At 37.3% G+C, this 19,175-nt stretch overlaps 1 protein-coding gene across 2 annotated transcripts; it reads left to right on the forward strand.

Moving 5' to 3' along the window:
• The first annotated feature begins 5,102 nt into the window (after positions 1–5,102).
• Positions 5,103–17,166, forward strand: LOC18439713 (pyrophosphate--fructose 6-phosphate 1-phosphotransferase subunit alpha). Of its 2 annotated transcripts, none has more exons than XR_016052684.1 (19): positions 5,103–5,246; positions 7,675–7,847; positions 9,447–9,559; positions 10,181–10,255; positions 10,851–10,964; positions 11,046–11,113; positions 11,455–11,538; positions 12,425–12,478; positions 13,018–13,098; positions 13,180–13,379; positions 13,514–13,587; positions 13,794–13,904; positions 14,487–14,531; positions 14,639–14,695; positions 14,799–14,903; positions 14,983–15,099; positions 15,411–15,514; positions 16,140–16,305; positions 16,711–17,166. XR_016052684.1 is itself a non-coding variant. In XM_006849871.4 (19 exons), the coding sequence occupies exons 1-19, from the start codon at positions 5,163–5,165 to the stop codon at positions 16,837–16,839; spliced, it is 1,848 nt and encodes a 615-aa protein (XP_006849934.1). In that variant the 5' UTR covers positions 5,103–5,162; the 3' UTR covers positions 16,840–17,166. The 2 variants fall into 2 exon arrangements, 1 of the variants encoding a protein (XP_006849934.1); XM_006849871.4 differs by having other exon boundaries at positions 13,180–13,273.
• Positions 17,167–19,175: the final 2,009 nt, after the last annotated feature.

Here is a 19,175-nt window from a genome sequence, read left to right on the forward strand (position 1 = left end):
TTTGGAAAACACATAAAGAGTCATGAAAGGGGCAGATTAAATCAAATGAGGTATAGAAGCAGAAGTCCGTCAAAATTAAAGGGGAAGGGTAAGTTTATTTGCTATTACTACAAAAAAGAATGTCATATGAAGAGATATTGCCCGAAAAGAATGGATGATATAAAGAGGAAAGAAATAGGAAAAACATCTGATGAAGCTAGCGTGGCCGATAACTCTGACGTAGATGATGGAGATCTTCGCTTTATATCTCCAGGTAAGAATCAATTTACTAATTATTGGATTTTAGATTCTGGTTGTTCTTTTCATATATGTCCAAATAGAAACTGGTTCAAAACCTACAAATCATAGAGTGGTGGGTCTGTTTTAATAGGGAACGATGCGGTATGAAATACCATTGGAATAAAAACTATCAAAATCAAGATGTTTGATGAGATAGTATGAACCTTATCAGATGTGAGGCATGTCTCACAATTAAAAAAAAACTTAATATCTCTGGGGCCTCTTGATTTGAATGGTTGCAAGTCTACAGCAACAGGTGGAGTCCTCAAAGTTAGTAAGGGATATATGATTGTCATGAAATGTCAGATGATTGGGAACCTATACAGGTTGATAGAGAATACAGTTACAGGTGGAACTTCTGTAACCACAGATGTTGAGTCCAACACAGATGACACAAATCTGTGTCATATGCATTTAGGGCATATGAGTGAACGAGGTATGATGAAACTTCATAAAAGAAAATTATTGAAAGGTGTCAGAGCCTGTAAACTGGATTTCTGTAAGTACTATGTTTTCGGTAAATAGTGCGAGATTAGATTCAAAACTGCAATTCATACGAGCAAGGATATACTAGACTATGTACACATTGATGTATGCGAGCCTTCACCAATCAAATTCAATGGTACGTCATAATACTTCATTACCTTCATTGACGATTACTCAAGAAAGGTCTGGGTCTACTTCATGAAACACAAAAGTGAAGCATTCACGAAGTTTAAACAATAGAAAACAAAGGTAGAAAGGAATACAGGAAAGAAATTAAAATGTTTGAGATCAGATAATGGAAGAGATTACAAGTCTAGAAAAATTCAAGAATTATGTAAATAATAGGGGATTGTACGTCACATTACCACACTGGAAACTCCTCAGCAAAATGGTGTGACTGAGAGGATAAATAAAACTCTTTTGGAAAGATCTCGTAGTATGAGATTGAATGCAGATTTGAAGAAATGTTTCTGGGCAGAAGCAATTAACATGGCCTGTTTCATCATTAATAGGTCACCATCTACAACGATTGATTACAAAATTCTATATGAGATGTGGATAGGAAAGCCGGTAGACTACTCTATATTGAGGATCTTTGGACGTCCAGCTTGTGTCCATATGCAAAGTGAAAAACGTTCCAAATTAGACTCTAAGTCTAAACAATGCATCTTTCTCGGTTTTGAGAAGGGAGTGAAGGGATTCAAGCTTTAGGATCGTACTTCACATAAAGTTGTGCTTAGTAGTGATGTTGTGTTTGATGAATCTCACATGGTGAAGTCAATCAACATGCAATATGACAAAGTGCAAGTAGATGAAAGTGATGAAGAAATATCGACAGTCCATGTGGAGCTAGAAGAGCTTGAAACACCAGAAGAGGAAAAATCATCCAGTAGCATACCAGAACAGTATCAATCACATAGTGAACCTTACAATTTGGCAAAAGGCAGAAAGAAGCGTGTTCACAAAGCCCCTGTGAGATACGGATTTGAGGACATGGTAGCTTTTGCTCTAACTGTTGGTATTCGGGGAAATCGACTCCTTTGAAGATGCACAAAGTGATAAATGGATGATAGCCATGATGGAGGAGATGGAGTATCTGAAACAAAACAATACTTGGAAGCTTGCGAAGAGGCCCAAGGGAAGGAAAGTGATTAGGTGCAAGTGGATATTTCGGAAGAATGAGGCAACAACAGAAAAAAAATGTGAGAGATTCAAGGTTAGGCTCGTAGCAAAGAGCTACGCTCAGAAAGAGGGAGTCGACTACAATGAAATATTCTCTCTGGTTGTCAAGCACACTTCAAGAAGGCTATTGCTTGTTTTAGTAGCCATGTTTAATTTGGAGCTAAAACAACTTGACGTGAAGACAACGTTTCTTCATGGTGACTTGGATGTCTTTATGGAGCGACCTAAATGCTTCAAGGTGCATGGAAAGGAAGATCAAGCTTGCTTGCTCAAGAGATCACTTTATGGTCTTAAGCAATCTCTTAGATAGTGGTACAATCGTTTTGACTATTTCATGGTGCGGATTGGCTATTCAAGAAGTGAGTATAATTGTTGTGTTTATTTTAAAGTTCTTGATGATAATTCCCTTATTATCCCGATACTTTATGTTGATGACATGCTCATCGCTGCCAATAATGCTTGTGACAACTTTTTTCAAGTCTATGTTCAGTTATGAGTTTGATATGAATGATCTAAGGGCTGCTAATAGGATCCTTGGTATAGAGATTCATAGAGATATAAGTGTAGGTAAACTCTGGGTAACTCAGAAAAAGTATGTTGAAAAGGTGTTGGAACGTTTCAGCATGGAAAAGGCCAAGTCAGTTAACACTCCATTGGGGAGTCATTTCAAGTTATCTAAACTACAGTGTCCCACTACAGATGATGAGATAGAGCAGATGTCTTTAGTGCCCTATGCTAGCGCAGTCGGAAGCCTCATGTATGTTATGGTTTGTAGCAGGCCGAATTTATCTCATGTTGTCAGTGTTGTTAGTTGATATATGAGTAATCCTGGAAGGGAGCATTAAAATGCTATTAAGTGGATTTTCAGATATCTGAGTGGGACGTCAGATCTCATAATTATGTTCAACATGAAGATAAGCTCTACAGAACTGGTGGGATATGTTGATTCTGACTATGCTGGTGATTTAGACAAGTGATGGTCTACTACAAGGTATGCCTTCACACTAGTAGGTGGACATATTTCGTGAAAGGTAATGCTTCAACCCACGATTGCTTTGTTTACGATAAAGGCAGAGTACATGACAGCAGTCGAGGCTGCAAAGGAGGCGATCTGGTTGACTGGTATAGCTCATGAGTTAGGGGTAGAGCAAGAAGGTATTGTTTTACATTGTGATAGTTAGAGTGCCATAAATCTTGCAAATAATCAAGTGTTTCATACAAGGATAAAACACATTGATGTGAGATATCACAAGATCAGGGAGCTTGTGTAAAAAAGAATCATTCATCTAAAGAAAATTCATACGAATGATAACTCTGCATATATGCTTACAAAACTGGTCACCATTGAGAAGTTCAAGCTTTGCTTTGACTTGATTAATGTATCTCATTGTTGAGAGTGAGGAAAGTACCCCATAACAGGTGAGGGTGTAGTAGCTTACCTTTATGGAGGTATGGTGATGAAGACATTTCCAGGGTGGCTCGACAGAATTCAATCCAATGTGAATATTGTTGAGGATTATTGTCTTGTATTTCGAGAAAATATATCTGCCAAGGTTCGGATATATCCGTTCATATGATTAGATATATCTGGGACTTGATATATATATATATATATATATATATATATATATATATATATATATATATATATATATATATATATATATATATATATATATATATATATATATTCACATAGGGGTATTTTGGTAATTTGTAATATATATTTGAGACTCGATATATATCGTTGCGATTGAGGGTTCATTCAAAAGTTAAGGGTTAAGGGAAAAACACAAATCTTTTTGTAATTAAATAAAAACAAAGAGGCGTGAGGAAGAGAGCGAATTGTAACCCTATTTTCAAAGAAGCTCTAATCTCCCGTGGACATAAGCACGTTGTCGAACCACGTATATCTTTGTGTTGTAGTTGGTTGTTTTTTTTTTTTGTATTTGTTTTTTCTTTCTTGTGTTCGTGGATTGCTTTTCGTTTCCACAGTTAGTTTGACTTAGGTAAGTCTGAGTTGAACTAGGCAATGTCTCTAAGAAAAATAAAAGATTTTGAACAAATGGGTGACATGGGTGATGCTAGTCTTTCTCGATATGGAATTTCCTTTGAGTAGATATTTTTAATAAAGTAAAAAACATCAGTTAGAAAAAAAAAAGGTTGACACGTTATACAAACTACACCCTTGTAAAAGACACTAGCAAAAACTTAATTCATTACAATGACAACGGCCATCATTTTGAATGATGTCCGTTACTTGAAACCATGAGAAGCAAGCGACGTCACCATTATAACTATAACTGTTATTTAAAACAGTAAGAAACAAGGGATGTTACCGTTATAACCGGTGCTACGATCATGCGATGACGTTATATGAAGCACAATACAAAGTCCGTAGCGGCTGAGCCTACTTCATAAGCCGAACCGAGAAGGCAGGCTCGGTTGGGTGGGCTGGTAAGTTCACTTTGAGTGTCTGGTGAGTCCGTGGGCCAATCACCAAACCACTCTTCTCTCTGTCCACAGTTTTTTCTCTCTACAATTCTCTCTCCACTCTGGTCCTTTCCCTCTGCATCTTTCTCTCTCTAAATTGTTCTTTCCCCTTTGCTCCTTATATATCTCTCACCTTACTACGCCCTCTCAACCAACCCAACAACCCTTCGCTCTCTCTCTAAAACTTTCTCTTTACTCTCTCTCTCTCAAACTTTTTCACTCTACTCTCTCTTTCTACATATTTCGCTCTCTACAACTTTCTCTCTCTACTCTCTTTCTACATATTTCTCTCTCTAAAAGTTTTCTATATAACTCCCCCACTGTCCCTTGGATCTCTCTCCCCTTACTACGTCCTTTCACAACCCTCTCTCTCTAACTGGCCCTTTCATAACGGTTTCTCTCTCTACAACTTATTCTCCCTCCAAACCAAAACTCTCTCTTTAGGTATATTCTCTATGTCTTTCCCTAGGCATATTTCTCCTTCCTCTGTACATCACCCTCAACCTTTCCTCCCAACTGCGCCCTTCCCTTTCTCTTTCTCTCTCTACAACTGTTTCTCTCTGTAAGACCGACCACAACTCTTTCTCTCTCTACAACTCTTTATCTCTCTAAATTGCGGTAGGTCAGTCAACAGTGTATATAAAGAGAGAGGCCTCTTTGTTTTGGTGCAGAGACAAAACCAAGAAACTCGAGCGAGGGAAAAGCAACAGAGTTAGAAAACAATGGATTTTGGTATTCCCAGAGAGCTCTCAGATCTGCAAAAGGAGCGCACTCTCTACCAACCAGTTCCGCCCCCTTGCCTTCAGGTCCTCCCCCTCTTTCTCTCTCTATCTAAAATCTCTTTATATACTTTCCCTTTCTATAATCTCTCTCTACTATCTTTCTTTCTCGTATTTGTTCAGAGATCCATGTATTTTCCATGTTCCTGAGCCTCTCTCTCGCACTCTTTCTCTATTCTCTCTACCTCTCCATCGTTTTATTGTTTTTCTCTTTCCCGTGCGTAAATTCTACAAACTTTCATGTAAAAGTAAAAACTCCTCTCTCTTTTTCTCCCTCAAAACGAAAATCTCTCTATACTCTCCCTCTTTCTAAAATCTATCTCTACTATCTCTGTTTCTCTTATTTGTTCAGAGATCCATGTATTTTCCATGCTCCTGAGCATCTCTCTCTACCTCTCCATCTCTCTGTTGTTTTTCTATTTCAGTGCGTAAATTCTACAAACTTTAATGTATAAGTAAAAACTCAGTTAATCATTTCTTAAAAAACAAAAAAAAACAAAAAAAAACAAAAAAAGTAAAAACTCCTCTCTCTCTCTCCCTCTAATTTTTTTTAAAAACTCCTCTTTCTCTGTCTACGTAAAAAGAAACTCCTCTCTCTCTCTCTGGGAGTAAAACTCTGGACTCTCGTCTTTTCATGTATGGAATTCATATTTTTTGGGTTTTCTCTCTTGTTCTATCTCTTTCCTTTGGTATATGTCAAAAAGAAAACTATCTTTGTTTCATTATTAATAAATCTTGCTTTTTGCCATGATTAATTTTTTCTATTGATATTCATGGAGATCTCCTTATTGACACTCTTCTCTAGTTCCATGCAAAAGATCTCTGTAATTCCATGTATTTAAAATCATACCTTTTGCCATTTTTGTTCAGATTACATTCATTTACTTCACTTGTTTATATCTTCTATAGTTTGCAACTTTGTATCAGTTTTGGAAAACTATGAGAATCTGGCTCGGAATTGCCCCAGTTACTCTGTCTCGGCAGGCTTGCAATGTCCAGAACCGAACAAATGGGAATCAGCCGAGTCTGGCTTGTTCCCGATATTTATTATTATTATTGTTTGGATCAGACATAACTTGGGTTTGGGATTATAGCGAGTCCCGACCTGATTCCTAGTTTTTTAACCCTGGTTTGCATCTAAGCGTTACCTGTTCGCAAAAGAAGCTGCATTTTAATCTAAAGTTTATAGTATATGAAAGAGATTCAATCTTATTTAATTTTCTTTCATGTATCTACTATATACTCCGGCTCAGTCATTTGCACATATTTTGAATGTTTTTGTGTATCTGATCCTTTTGGATCATGCATGTCATGGTTTACTTTCAAACAGTGTTGCATTACTCAAACTCGTCGGGTTGGGATGAGCAAGGGGCCAGAGCCTAAGTCAGATCTGATAGACTCTGCCAAAAAAAAAAAGAAAAAAAAAGAAAAAAAAAAGAAAAAAAAAAGAAAAAGAAAACAGAAATATTGGGAACCGGCCAGTCTTGGCCTGTTCCGATGTGTTTGGTTCTGGAGTTGTACCTGTAGAGCCCAAGTCACTCGGGCAAGATAGAGTCAGACTCACTAAGTCCTTTGACTCTGTTTTCAAGGACTATGTAGTGTTATTATTTTTCCTTATGACAGTTATGAGTAAAATGTGTTTTTCTAGAATCTAGATAGAAACAGGCAGGCATTGTTCTGGTGAGAGTATGGAAACATGGAATGTTCTCATAATTGGAGTGGATATTTTGCTAAGGAACTGTATGTCAACAAAATTTTTGGTTGTTTTAGAATGGTGAGTGATGAGATGGAATGATTTCGACGGTAACATAATTTTTTTTCCTCAAGGTCTGGTTTCTGAATTATAAAAGAAATTCCTTTTCGTTTTATTGTACCCTTGAACCTATGTAGTTCTGTTGGAACCGAGAACATGCACTCTACAGGATTCCAATCTCTCTCTCTCTCTCTCTCTATGTATTATATATATACACACGCACACATGATTTTTTTTTCTTTTGTTTCATAACATGCAGACATGATTGATAAAAATGGAAAAGTTAGAAACCATCAAGTTTTCACTTCTATGTATCTACTTTTGCTGGCCATATAGTAGTGCTTTGTCCTTTTTATTACTCATTTTACTTTCTAGATAGTTTTTGATGACAAATGCCAACCACGGATTTGACATTCGAAAGAAAATTTATTGCTCACCTTCTCAATGCAAATATGGTACTGGCAGAGTTCATGATTCTGGTGCCTTTTTTTTCTTTGGATAATTCTAACTTATGATTCAGAACTTTGTCCCCAATACCACCACCTCCTCCCCTCTTTTTCTGGGATGGACAAGAAAAAGAGGATGAACACCTCAATCATGCTCTGTATAGATATTTTTTTTCTTGTATGCATATTGTGTTTGAGTGGTATGGGTATAGATTGCTTTAGCAGGAGGGAAATCTAATTTATGTTTCATGAACAGGGAACTACTGTGAGAGTGGAATTTGGTGATGGCACTACTACTGCAGATGCCTCTGATGCTCACACCATCAGCCGCTCGTTTCCCCTCACATATGGGCAGCCTCTGGTTCACTTTTTGAGAGCAACTGCCCAGGTTCCTGATGCAAAAATCATACAAGAGCATCCAGTGATCAGGTACACATGTATTAACCGGTGTTAATTGTGTTGGGTCTTCTTGTTACTCTAATGAGGGATTTGTGTAGAGAATGCCTTCCTTTTTTTTTGAAGGCTTGTTTATTGAATGATTAGTTTAACTTAAATATATTTAAAAAAGATCTTTAAAGAAAGGAAACAAAGTTTGATCCAAGACCAATCCAGCATTGTTTATGTATATTTCTTATGTCCTGGGAAGTTTAAAATAGCTTCTTACTGAAATGTATTCTAGTTTCAAAAAGCAGGATATTTTCTCAGTTTTCTAATTGCATGTAGCCCTTATTCATTGCAGGTTTAATGGTGGTGTTCTACAACTTATCTGAGTGTTTCCATGTGGTTATGTTTGTGACCTTGGGTGCAACTTGATGTCCTTTCATGTTTTGTGAATGTTAGTTATGCACAAAGCAAGTGGCTTGTGAAAACCTTTTCTTTCTTTTGATCCATGGATTTGCCTTGGGCTTATCCTTTCATTTCGTTTCTTTTTTAGACAATGTATGATAGTTGGGCAATTTTATTTTCTCAATCCGTTTTTCTTCAATAATGTTGATCCTTGATTTATTTAAGTTAGTTTTGCTTTTGGCTGGTAAAGCTAGTTGGTGCCATACAAAGGCTGCAATCTGAATCCTTTTGTTATTATCTCCTTTCTAGGAGCAGGATATAAAGTAAACTAGGGGTATAGTATTTCCTCCATCAGGTTGTTATTTACTTGGTTCATCTAGAATATTTTGAGGTCCATAAGATATCATGATTAATCCTTAAATATTCATTTCATGTAAAATGACTGGCTGCCATCTTCAATGATTTTGCATGTACCTAAGAATTTGTTCCTTAAGTCTGTGTATGGCAAAGGTTAATCACTCACTGCTTATTTTTATCTGACTGATTGGGACATTAGAAGTTTGTGCCATTTGGATTTAGAAGGTTGTATGGCAAAGGTTAATCACTCAGTGCTTGTTTTTATCTAACTGATTGGGTCGTTAGAAGTTTGTACCATTTAGATTTAGAGGGTAACTAGTCACATATTTCATGGCTGCATTATGTTCATGTTTGAGTTTCTTACAACTAGAATACTGTTTTGAGTTGGATGTCAAGGTTGGATCTATTGTTAGTACCAGCTCCCAATTTCACATTGCAGAAACTTATTCATGTTCCATTGTTGGTCAAAGGAATGAAAGCCTAGGTGGATTTTGTATATTATAATGGGTTAGTGCAGATAGTCTTTTGTTTTATTCGTATGGTGCTTGTTGATTCTTTTATTTCATTGTTTAACATGACTGTGAATTAGCCTCCTAATCCTACAGTCCATTATTTGTTTTTAGTGGTGGAAACTTATTTGCCTGTAATAATGATATGCATCATCTGATATAGTTCTTCCTCCAAACTACTGTTCATCGCAGATTTGGAGCCATGGCAGGCTTCTGTGGCTTGTCTTATGTTCCATATACCTGACATGTGCTTGAGTTATGATATGCCATTTTTTGCTGTACTCTGCTTTTTCGTGTTTGTTGGTTTTGTAAAGCCTTTATGCATATTTCTGGATTAAAAAGTGCTTTTACTGAATAATCCCTATGGAAATCTCAGGGTTGGAGTCGTATTCAGTGGGAGGCAATCTCCAGGGGGGCATAATGTTATTTGGGGCCTTTATGATGCCATTAAATGCCACAATCCAAATAGCACTTTACTGGGATTTGTTGGTAAGTCCTAATAAAAATCATAAAAAATCCACATACATGCACGTCACATTCTCACACACATACATGCATATCATGTGTTGTAAGGAGTATCTGACACACTACAGATACTGGAAATCCATGTTGATATACATGTCTGGAAATCTTCATTTTTGGATTCTCAGGCCCTCTAATATTGAATGACTTGAAAAGAAAATACGTCTTTCATTTCACTTAGCTACTAACAAAATCATTTTCATCTAATTTCTCAACTGCAGCATCGTGCAACACATGTTCCATTAGCTAGTATATGTGTAGATATTCATGTATTCATGCACTATATGCATGCATGTAGTATTCTCTTAAATATTGGCATTTAATTATATAAGAAAAAGATATCAAGCATGTGGTCTCAATGCCAGCTTAAGGATAAAGTTTATTAATATTTTTTTTGGTCTAATATTTTGTAGTTGTATTATTATTTTTATCATTTCCTTTTAAATAATTGCTTCGTTGACTAACAAATTAAAAAAGAGAATTAAAAAATTCCCCTGATGAGCGCATGCATCATGATATCACATATTCACATTATTATTTCTTACGATTTTTTATTTGAACTGTTACTCTTGGAATTTTAATCTACAGGGGGCACCGATGGTTTATTTGCACTGCAAACCTTGGAAGTCACGGAGAAGGTTCTCTCAACATATAAAAATCAAGGTATCATTCTAATGAGTCGCTTTTTCATGATGCTGAATCTTTATTCATGATGTTATGAGTCAATATTGTATAGCTTGAACTTGTTAAAAATACTAGATTCAGTCAGCTTTGATACAAAAATAGGGAAAACATTACACTGGAAATCTCTATAGTTGAAAGGCATAATATGTACGTGGCAATGGACATGCTATGTGCTTAGACATGAAAGGCGCATGTAGACATGGTCTGGTGCTGTTTGCCCAGTTCTCAAAATATCTTTCGTTGTCACATTACTGATTATTCAGGGGGAATCCTTTCTTTCATTGCTTGTTCAGCTAAATTGACCCACTTTCAACTTATTGGGTAGAAGGATTTAAAATTCTATATGGTAAATGGCCTTTTATCTATTACAGAAAATGTATATTAAGTTTCTAATATAAATAAATTTGTGCTATCCATATATATAAAGAAAAGATTAGGGGTATTATATAACACCCTGCTGTTATAATCTTTTTTGGGCAAATCAGGGGAAATATTATTAGGGAGCTGTCTGGTAGTTCTATCAAGAACCTTAGGATGAAATTTGTTATTTATGATTAGAGTTTTTTGTGTGAAGGTGGTTATGATATGCTTGGTCGATCAAAAGATCAGATAAGAACAACCGAGCAAGTAAATGCTGCATTGGCTGCATGCCAGGCTTTGAAGTTGGACGCCCTTGTCATAATTGGAGGTAGGATTGTACTCGGCATAAGTAGTTTATTAACGATCCTTACACAGCCAAAAATACTTACATTTGATGAGTTTCTTGAAGGCGTCACATCCAATACCGATGCGGCACAACTTGCTGAGACTTTTGCAGAGAAAAAGTGCCCAACAAAGGTATTTTGCATGTGTGGAAGCTGAAAGCCTCCCCCCCTCCCCCCCTCTCTCTTCGGGTTAGTTGTAAGAAGATGAAATAAGTTTATGGTAATAATTTAATGGGCTTTTGGAACTGAAGAATGTTGAGTCTGGACTACTAGTTGAACCCTGCAAAAAGTCAATCCTGCCATCTTTTAGGACACATAGACATGGACACACACATACAGACACACTCAAAGAAGCACACATGTGGAGAGACACGTGGAGGCTTACATGCGCACATGAGTATTCTGTGCTGTTTGTAAATATTTGTGAAATTATTTCATCTATTGGCTGTTAACTTTGCTAGTGGGTTCTTGCAGGTTGTAGGAGTGCCTGTTACTTTAAATGGCGATCTAAAGAACCAGTTTGTTGAAACAGATGTTGGTTTTGATACCATATGCAAGGTATTGTGACCTGTCTGATTTCGTCTCTTGTACTTTAGAGGCATATGCATGAATTCAATATTATCTGTTTCGTTGATCATTGGGGATTGTGGACTCCTTATACATTAGCTTCGTGTTTTTCAATTGACATCCTGTGGTCGCCTTATGTATGGTTGAACTATGTGGTTCTTGCAGGTACATTTTAAGATATTGACCAAGCAAACGAGCATTTGGACAAAATACATTAGATAAGATAAGCTTGTCATGGATCTTTATGCAAAAATTGCAAATGGCTGTTTCTAACCCAAATGATCCTCGGATTGACCTTTTGTTTTAATCTTGCTTTTGCAATAATTTGCTACTGAAAATTGTGGATACATTTAGTTAATCTAGTGCATTGAAGGTTATGAACTTGAGCTTCAACGAACCTGATACTTTAGTTGTTTGGTTTATCTTCTTCTATTGGACTTTGTGATTGTGAAGCAGGAATCTATTTTTACTTCTGAGCCATGTGATTCCATGCGTACCGTATGATCAGATGCTTTGACCTAAAAATTATTTATTGATCTGTGTGGATGCGCTACCAGTTATATATCTCCTTATATGTATATTCTTCTTTCCATTTTTCAGCTTATTTAGAATGCAGCTCTCCAGTTTCAGATATAAAATATTTGGTTGGCAATGATTATGGATTAATTTTAAAATTATGCACGTAGTGTCGTATTTAGAGTAAACTATAGTACTGATACCAAAAAAGAAAAGAAAAGAAAGATGGTGAAAAAAAGAAACCTTATTTTGAGTAAGTGTTTCTTATCTTGTTGGAAATTTTTTTTTAATTGTTGTGTATCAGTGCCTGCACTCCATAAGGTAGGTTATTTGAATCTCTCTCTTCTTCTCTGGTCTCCAGGTGAATTCACAACTAATTAGTAATGTTTGCACGGATGCTCTATCGGCAGAGAAGGTGAAATATTTTATTTTGCATCATTTGTCTTGTAGATCATGCTGGTGTCCTCAAGGATTGGTTATATTTGAACTTTCCTTTTTAAGAGTTTGATGTCATTGCACCATGTGTGATGAATCTTGTGATTCCTCACCATATTTTCTGAGACAAAGATTATCCATCCCTTAATTGTGAATCATATTTGGGTAGGGTATTTTGGATTTTTTTTAATAACATTTTGAAAGAAAATTAAACATGCATGATTGAAACATATTTTAACTGGTCTACTAGACAGAGAAAGGAAGTGAAATATTTGGACAAGTGATGTCTCACTCATCCATATTAATGCAAGATGTGAAATAGTAACGTGCTCCAATTACATATGGTAGTGGTAAACTTTCCCATAATAAAGAGGGAGGGAGGGAAGGAGGGGAGTCACTTATTCTCATTTATCAGAATGCTGAATGCACTTGATTCTGTTGACTTTACATATGTTTCTCTCTGTTTGTTGTTTTGGGCTTTTATGAACTAACTGCACGCCAATGGTCTTTTCCTCGCAGTATTATTACTTTATTCGACTGATGGGTAGAAAGGCATCTCATGTTGCACTGGAATGCACTCTGCAATCGCACCCCAATATGGTTGGTTCTCTCAATTTGGAAATTTTTTTAAATTTGTTAGATTGATCTTTTAAAATGGAAATTAACTTTATTTGTACTTAGGTCATCCTTGGTGAGGAGGTTGCTGCATCAAAGCTGACTCTTTTTGACTTGACAATACAAATTTGTGATTCAGTTCAAGCCAGAGCAGAACAAAGTCTGATGTCACCTATTTACTTCAAAACTAAGCCTCTATCTTTCTCTATAGTTTTCATTGTTGCTCTCTTGTCTTTCATCTGTCGCTGATATACTTGATACTACTGGTCAGAAAATATCATCTCTCTCTCTCTCTCTCTCTCTCTTCCCCCCCCCCCCCCCCCCCCCCCCTGCCCCCGCCATTTCTCGTTAAGAGGTCATCTTTATCTAGTGTTGATTTACTTGTATTTCTTTTGTTCAGACAAATATCACGGGGTTATCCTTTTGCCGGAGGGGCTGATAGAAAGTATACCTGAGGTCTACGCACTCTTGCAGGTAGCTCTTGTTGCCAAAATGATTTTGACTATATGGTTTGTATGGAATCTGTAGCACCAATGGCCTCTTTGTCAGGTTTTTTACCATGAGATGTCTTTTTGGGAGAGTAAAATTTATTGGACTATTAGAGCAGGGAATTTTTCCTTTGTTCCATGCTTAGTTATCCTTTTTTTCCTGACAATGATTTATCTTATTCTGATTGACAGGAAATTCATGGCTTGCATAAGCAAGGTGTTTCTGTGGAGAGCATGTCTTCCCAGCTTTCACCTTGGGCATCTGCCTTGTTCGAGTTTCTTCCACCCTTTATCAGGAAACAGGTCACACTTGTTACTTAGAGCTTTTGAGATTATTTTGCATTCTTTGTCTAATAAGCAAGTGTTAAAGAAAGGACTAGTTTTGCGGCATGTCCCTTTCCTTAGGAATACTATAGAACATGCCCAGGACCCCTGCATATGACATGCAGGTGCCGCAGAAGTCTATAGTTTGTTTTTCCCTAACTAGCATTTGGAAATAGTGGACAATTTTTTTTTTCTTATTCAAGTATAGTCCAAATTTTGGAACACTCACCTAGCAGGGGCATATGGTACAATGCAGTCATTGTCCTTTTCCCTTCTGCAATCTGTTGTTTGGACTGCATTTTCCCTTAAAAAAAATGTAGGAAAATTTTCTTTCCTACCTGTCTGTAATGGTAAAATGGTAGAAGGAAAGCCTGACTGGCCCAGGTACTATGATTGGGTGCCCACATTGTATGCAGACCTTGTAGGACCTGTTCGATAATTTCTCCATGTCTTTTAATAATTTCTCCATGTCTTTTAATAAAAATAAATAAGCTTCAAGTGGACTTTATTGCGTTACAGTGAATGCTGCTTTTAAAAGTGTGCAGTGTTGTATTATTTCAGCTTCTCCTCCATCCTGAATCAGATGACTCAGCTCAGTTATCCCAGGTTAGTAGAGGTGGAATTAGCAGTTTATGTTACCTTTTTGCTGCTCAGTCTTCATCCGTGCTTCGATTATTCATGATTAACTTGCCTTATGATTTCAAAATATGTAGATTGAAACAGAGAAACTCTTAGCTCAATTAGTGGAGGATGAGATGAACAAGAGATTGGTAGGTTTTCTTAACCACAGAGAGAGCGAGAGGTATCGATTCATCTCAAGTTTCATCTCGGGAAACAACTGGTTAGCTGACTCTCTTTATGGATTTGTTGCAGAAAGAAGGGACATATACTGGGAAAAAATTCAATGCAATCTGTCACTTCTTTGGCTACCAGGCTCGGGGTTCTTTGCCTTCAAAGTTTGACTGTGACTATGCCTATGTATGATCTTGCATCCCAATGGGGTTCACTTGCTCTTTTGGCTGGTTGTGGAACTCACAAAATGAAGTCTCTTCTGCAGGTTCTTGGGCACGTCTCCTATCATCTTATTGCTGCTAACTTGAATGGTTACATGGCAACTGTGACCAACTTGAAAAATCCTGTCGCCAAGTGGCGATGTGGTGGAGCTCCTATAACGGTGAGGTTTATGTTTCTCCCTTTCTACTTAATGTAGAGAATTATGTAGAGAATTATTTAATGGTGAGGTTTATGGTTCTCCCTTTCTACTTAATGTAGAGAATTATGTAGAGAATTATTTAAGGCTCTGATTATTCAAAGTAAAATGAGCTCTCTCTCTCTCTTTTCGTCTCCCTCTCCTCCCCCCCTTTCTCTCTCGCTCTCTCTCTCTCAGCTTGGGTGCATAACACACACACACACACCCTCTTTCTCCCTGTGATATTTGTGTATGCTCGTCTGCATCTAATCTTTTCTCTCTCTGGTTGCTTGTAGGCAATGATGACTGTGAGGAGATATGCACGTGGTCCTGGGGTCATTCCAATTGGAAAACCTGCTGTCCATCCTGCTACTGTAGATTTGAGAGGCAAAGCATATGAGTGCGTCTTCTCATTCCTAAAACTTCAAAATGGACCATGAAGAAAGCATATCCATTGAAATGATGGAAGATGGTTGAGAGAGAGGGACCCATCATTAAGTTATTGTCAGCATTTTTGTGGGTCATGCTCTCTCAATCGCCGTCCATCATTTCCATGCATGGTGATGAACTGATGGACTATTTGTTTTCCATAGTCGGTTTGATACTTCTATACTTCCCAAAATTAGAATCCATGAAATCCCAGATGCTTATACATGGTTTCACTCTACAAGATTTCAACTATATAATTTTGAAACTCATTAGAATTTGTGCAATCCTTTTCCTGGGGAGGATGCCACATTCGAGTGGACCATGGTATATCGTACTCCAATCTGATTTATCATTCCTTACCCTAGTGGATGGATGGATATTTTTTTTGAAATCAATGGATGGATGGATATGAACTGCACTTTGTGAGCCCTACTCTGGTTAATCTCCATCCCTTATGGATGGGAACACACAGTGGATGCTTCCATGGAGTTACCATGTACCATAGTCCAATGGACTATGGCATGCTTTCCCTTTTATTGTTATGATTTATGAGCAGAATCTATTCACTAATTAATTGAACAAACGTGTTTTTGCAGGTTGCTGAGACAAAATGCAGTGAGCTATTTGACGGATGATATCTATAGAAACCCTGGACCTCTTCAGTTTGAAGGACCTGGCTCTGATGCAAAACCCATTAGCCTGTGTGTTGAGGATCAAGACTACATGGGCAGGATTAAAAAGTTGCAGGAATATCTCGACAAGGTATTTTCAACCAATCAAATGCATGCATTTATGCATATGCACCTACTTATATGCAACCATAGATGTCTTGTATTTGTTGACTTTGCATCCATTTTGCGTTCACCGTCCATAGATGTGTGCAATATGGATTGGCTTGTGTTCACACTGGCCATTCCTTAATTCTTAGGAAATTTATTGAAAGTTGAATATAGCATTGGTTTTCAAAATTTTATACCACCATTTTTGTGTTCCTAAGTAGAGGTTTTGGAGACCACAACCGTCTCTCTAGTCGGGTACTGCTGCTTTGAATAATATTTCTTGGAACCATCAGTATTTTCTTTGTTTCCAAATGCTCTAGTCCGATATGCGTAATCAGCTTGGCAACACTGCACTGTTTTCTCTATCCTCACCTCTCTCTCTTTTCAGGTGAAAAGCATTGTGAAGCCAGGATGCTCCCAGGATGTTCTCAAAGCCGCTTTGAGTGCCATGTCCTCAGTCACAGATATCCTCTCTGTTATGACAGCCCCTTCTTTTAGCAGCCAGACCCCCTTTTAACTCTTGGTAAAAAAATATTCTTGACAAAGGGCCCCTTGTCTCTCAAGTTCCGGCTTTTTATTTTAATCTATTTTTAAAAATTTTACTTTTGTCGTTAATCTTCAGTGTGTTTATCATGAATTATCTGAGAGATATTGAGAATCAGATTAATAATTATGCGAGTTTTAGGATTTAGATGTACACTGAGTACAAATGTGAGAGTAGCAATAAACTGCATATATTTGTATTGTCTTAAGCATATGAATTAGAATGAGACTTATTCTAGTCTCTTTTTTGACAGAATTCACAAAATTTATATGATGCCATGCTTTGGTTCTTAGATGAAAAGAATTTGGTCGATTGGTTTGATTTGCTGATTGAAAAATTCCTAATCAGGACCTATAATTAGGTGTTTCTGTTCTTGAAACCCTGTAATTGCCCCGATTCTCATGGTTTAACTTCTTTTGTTTTTCTTTTTTAAATTCCTTTTTGAAATACAGCCCTACCTGGCTTGAGAATTGCCCGAGTCGAATAGGTCTACTTGGAATCGGACCTTAGAGAGTTATGGTAAGATTCTGATTTTTAAAAACTGGTTTGATGTGTGATGCCTTTTTAACGCAGATTTACAATATTAGGACACTGGTGAAGTTCTATTACATATTATGGATATTTTACCAGTTTGAGTGGAGATCGATAATTTACCAGTTTGAGTGGAGATATGTTTTTTCACCTTGCTAAAGGAGCACTCTCTTTCCCTAAGTTCAGGTTCATGACTCTCTCTCTCTCTCTTGGAAGCAAGGGAAGAATAGAGCTTTTCCTCTATGGAGAGATTATAAATCAGTAACAACTTGGACATGAATATCTTTCAGCTACACTCCTGGTTTTTCTTTTGGGGAAAAGATCATTTGGATTGATAGCCCATGAAGTAGGCCTTCGATTTCTCTTCCTCTTCCTCTACCTGATATATGTATAGTATGCTCCTATGGAAGCATGTACTGTAGACTCTCTCCCTCAAGCAAAAGAGCTATTTGGGATAAAGTTGAAATTTTGGGATCCATCTTAGAATCTGAATCAAGATGATTATTTTCAGAAAGAGAAGAATTTTGAGTTTGTAGATCTTACCCTTAAAAAATGGGATGGTACTGCTTGTTTGATTGTAGTTTTTTATTTGATCGTTTTTTTTATTGGACGGTTGGTTGTAGGGGTGGCAACGGGTCATCCGGCCGTGGACCCGAATAGTATTCAAGTCTAGGTTTCGGACTTGGACTTGACCTTTCAGGTCCAAAATTTGGACCCATACCTAGACTTGACGTTGGGTCTACCCATCGGGTTCTAGGTCCGGTCGGGTCCATTGGTTGGTCACTAGGTTCAAGAGGTTACGTCTCCACCATTTGGGTCCTAAAAGTACACCTAGCTGACTTTAGGTCGAAGGCGCAAATGATCGGTGCCTAAACAATATGAAAGTTTGACTTTATTTCTCTCTCTCTTCCCCCTAAAAATTCTCTCATGCATATATGTTTTTTTCCCTTAATATTGGTTAAGCTTATAGGAAATTGTCCTTCAAATTTTGGAATCAATCAACTCCTGGAAAGTTGGCCTCCCTCTATCGACATCTTTAGACCCTCTCGTTTAAGGGAGCTTACCCTAAATTATCTTTAAGAATATGTCCATTCTAACAATGTGGCATGTGTTCACGTTTATTTGCAACCTTTTTTTTTTGAATGTTCCAAATCTATTGATAGCCGAGAAAATTACAAGATAGCATAGAAAATTACAAGATGTCGAGGATATTAGTAGAAATCATCAACATGTCCAACTCAACTCCCTTTTTGGTCAAGGAATCAGTCAAGATTTGGTTCCCAAGTAACTTGAGATTCCATGGTTCCCAAGGAACTTGAGTTGCCATGGAAGGCGTTCTCTCTTACACCATTTAATCACAATTAGCGAATCCTCTTCAACAATAAAACCCTATAAGTTCTGCATGATTAGCCGTCGCAACTCCGCATGGCTTTGCATAAGCAATAATGACATTTCCTTATCAATCCCGAATGGCTCCTCCATAACCAGCCAATCGTGGATTTCCCATCGAGCTTCCATCAAAGTTAAGCTTGAGTACACTAATGTCTAGTGGTTTCCATCTAGTGACCGGTCTAAACAAATGAACTTCCAACTGAAACAGGTTGAGGAGGTTAATCATGACATCCATCTTAGAGATATCCCGACCTTCCTTAGGAACATGCAGCCAAAACCAAAGAGTGAGTTTGATATTATTAAGAACCCTATCAAAGCAACAAATCTTCCTATCAAAAGTTCTACGGTTTCTCTCCAACCAGATTTCCCATAAAATAACACCTTGC

Source organism: Amborella trichopoda, chromosome 3 (assembly GCF_054954075.1).
Source record: "Amborella trichopoda isolate Santa Cruz 75 chromosome 3, AtrichopodaSantaCruz75HAP2 v2.0, whole genome shotgun sequence".
NCBI lineage: Eukaryota > Viridiplantae > Streptophyta > Magnoliopsida > Amborellales > Amborellaceae > Amborella > Amborella trichopoda.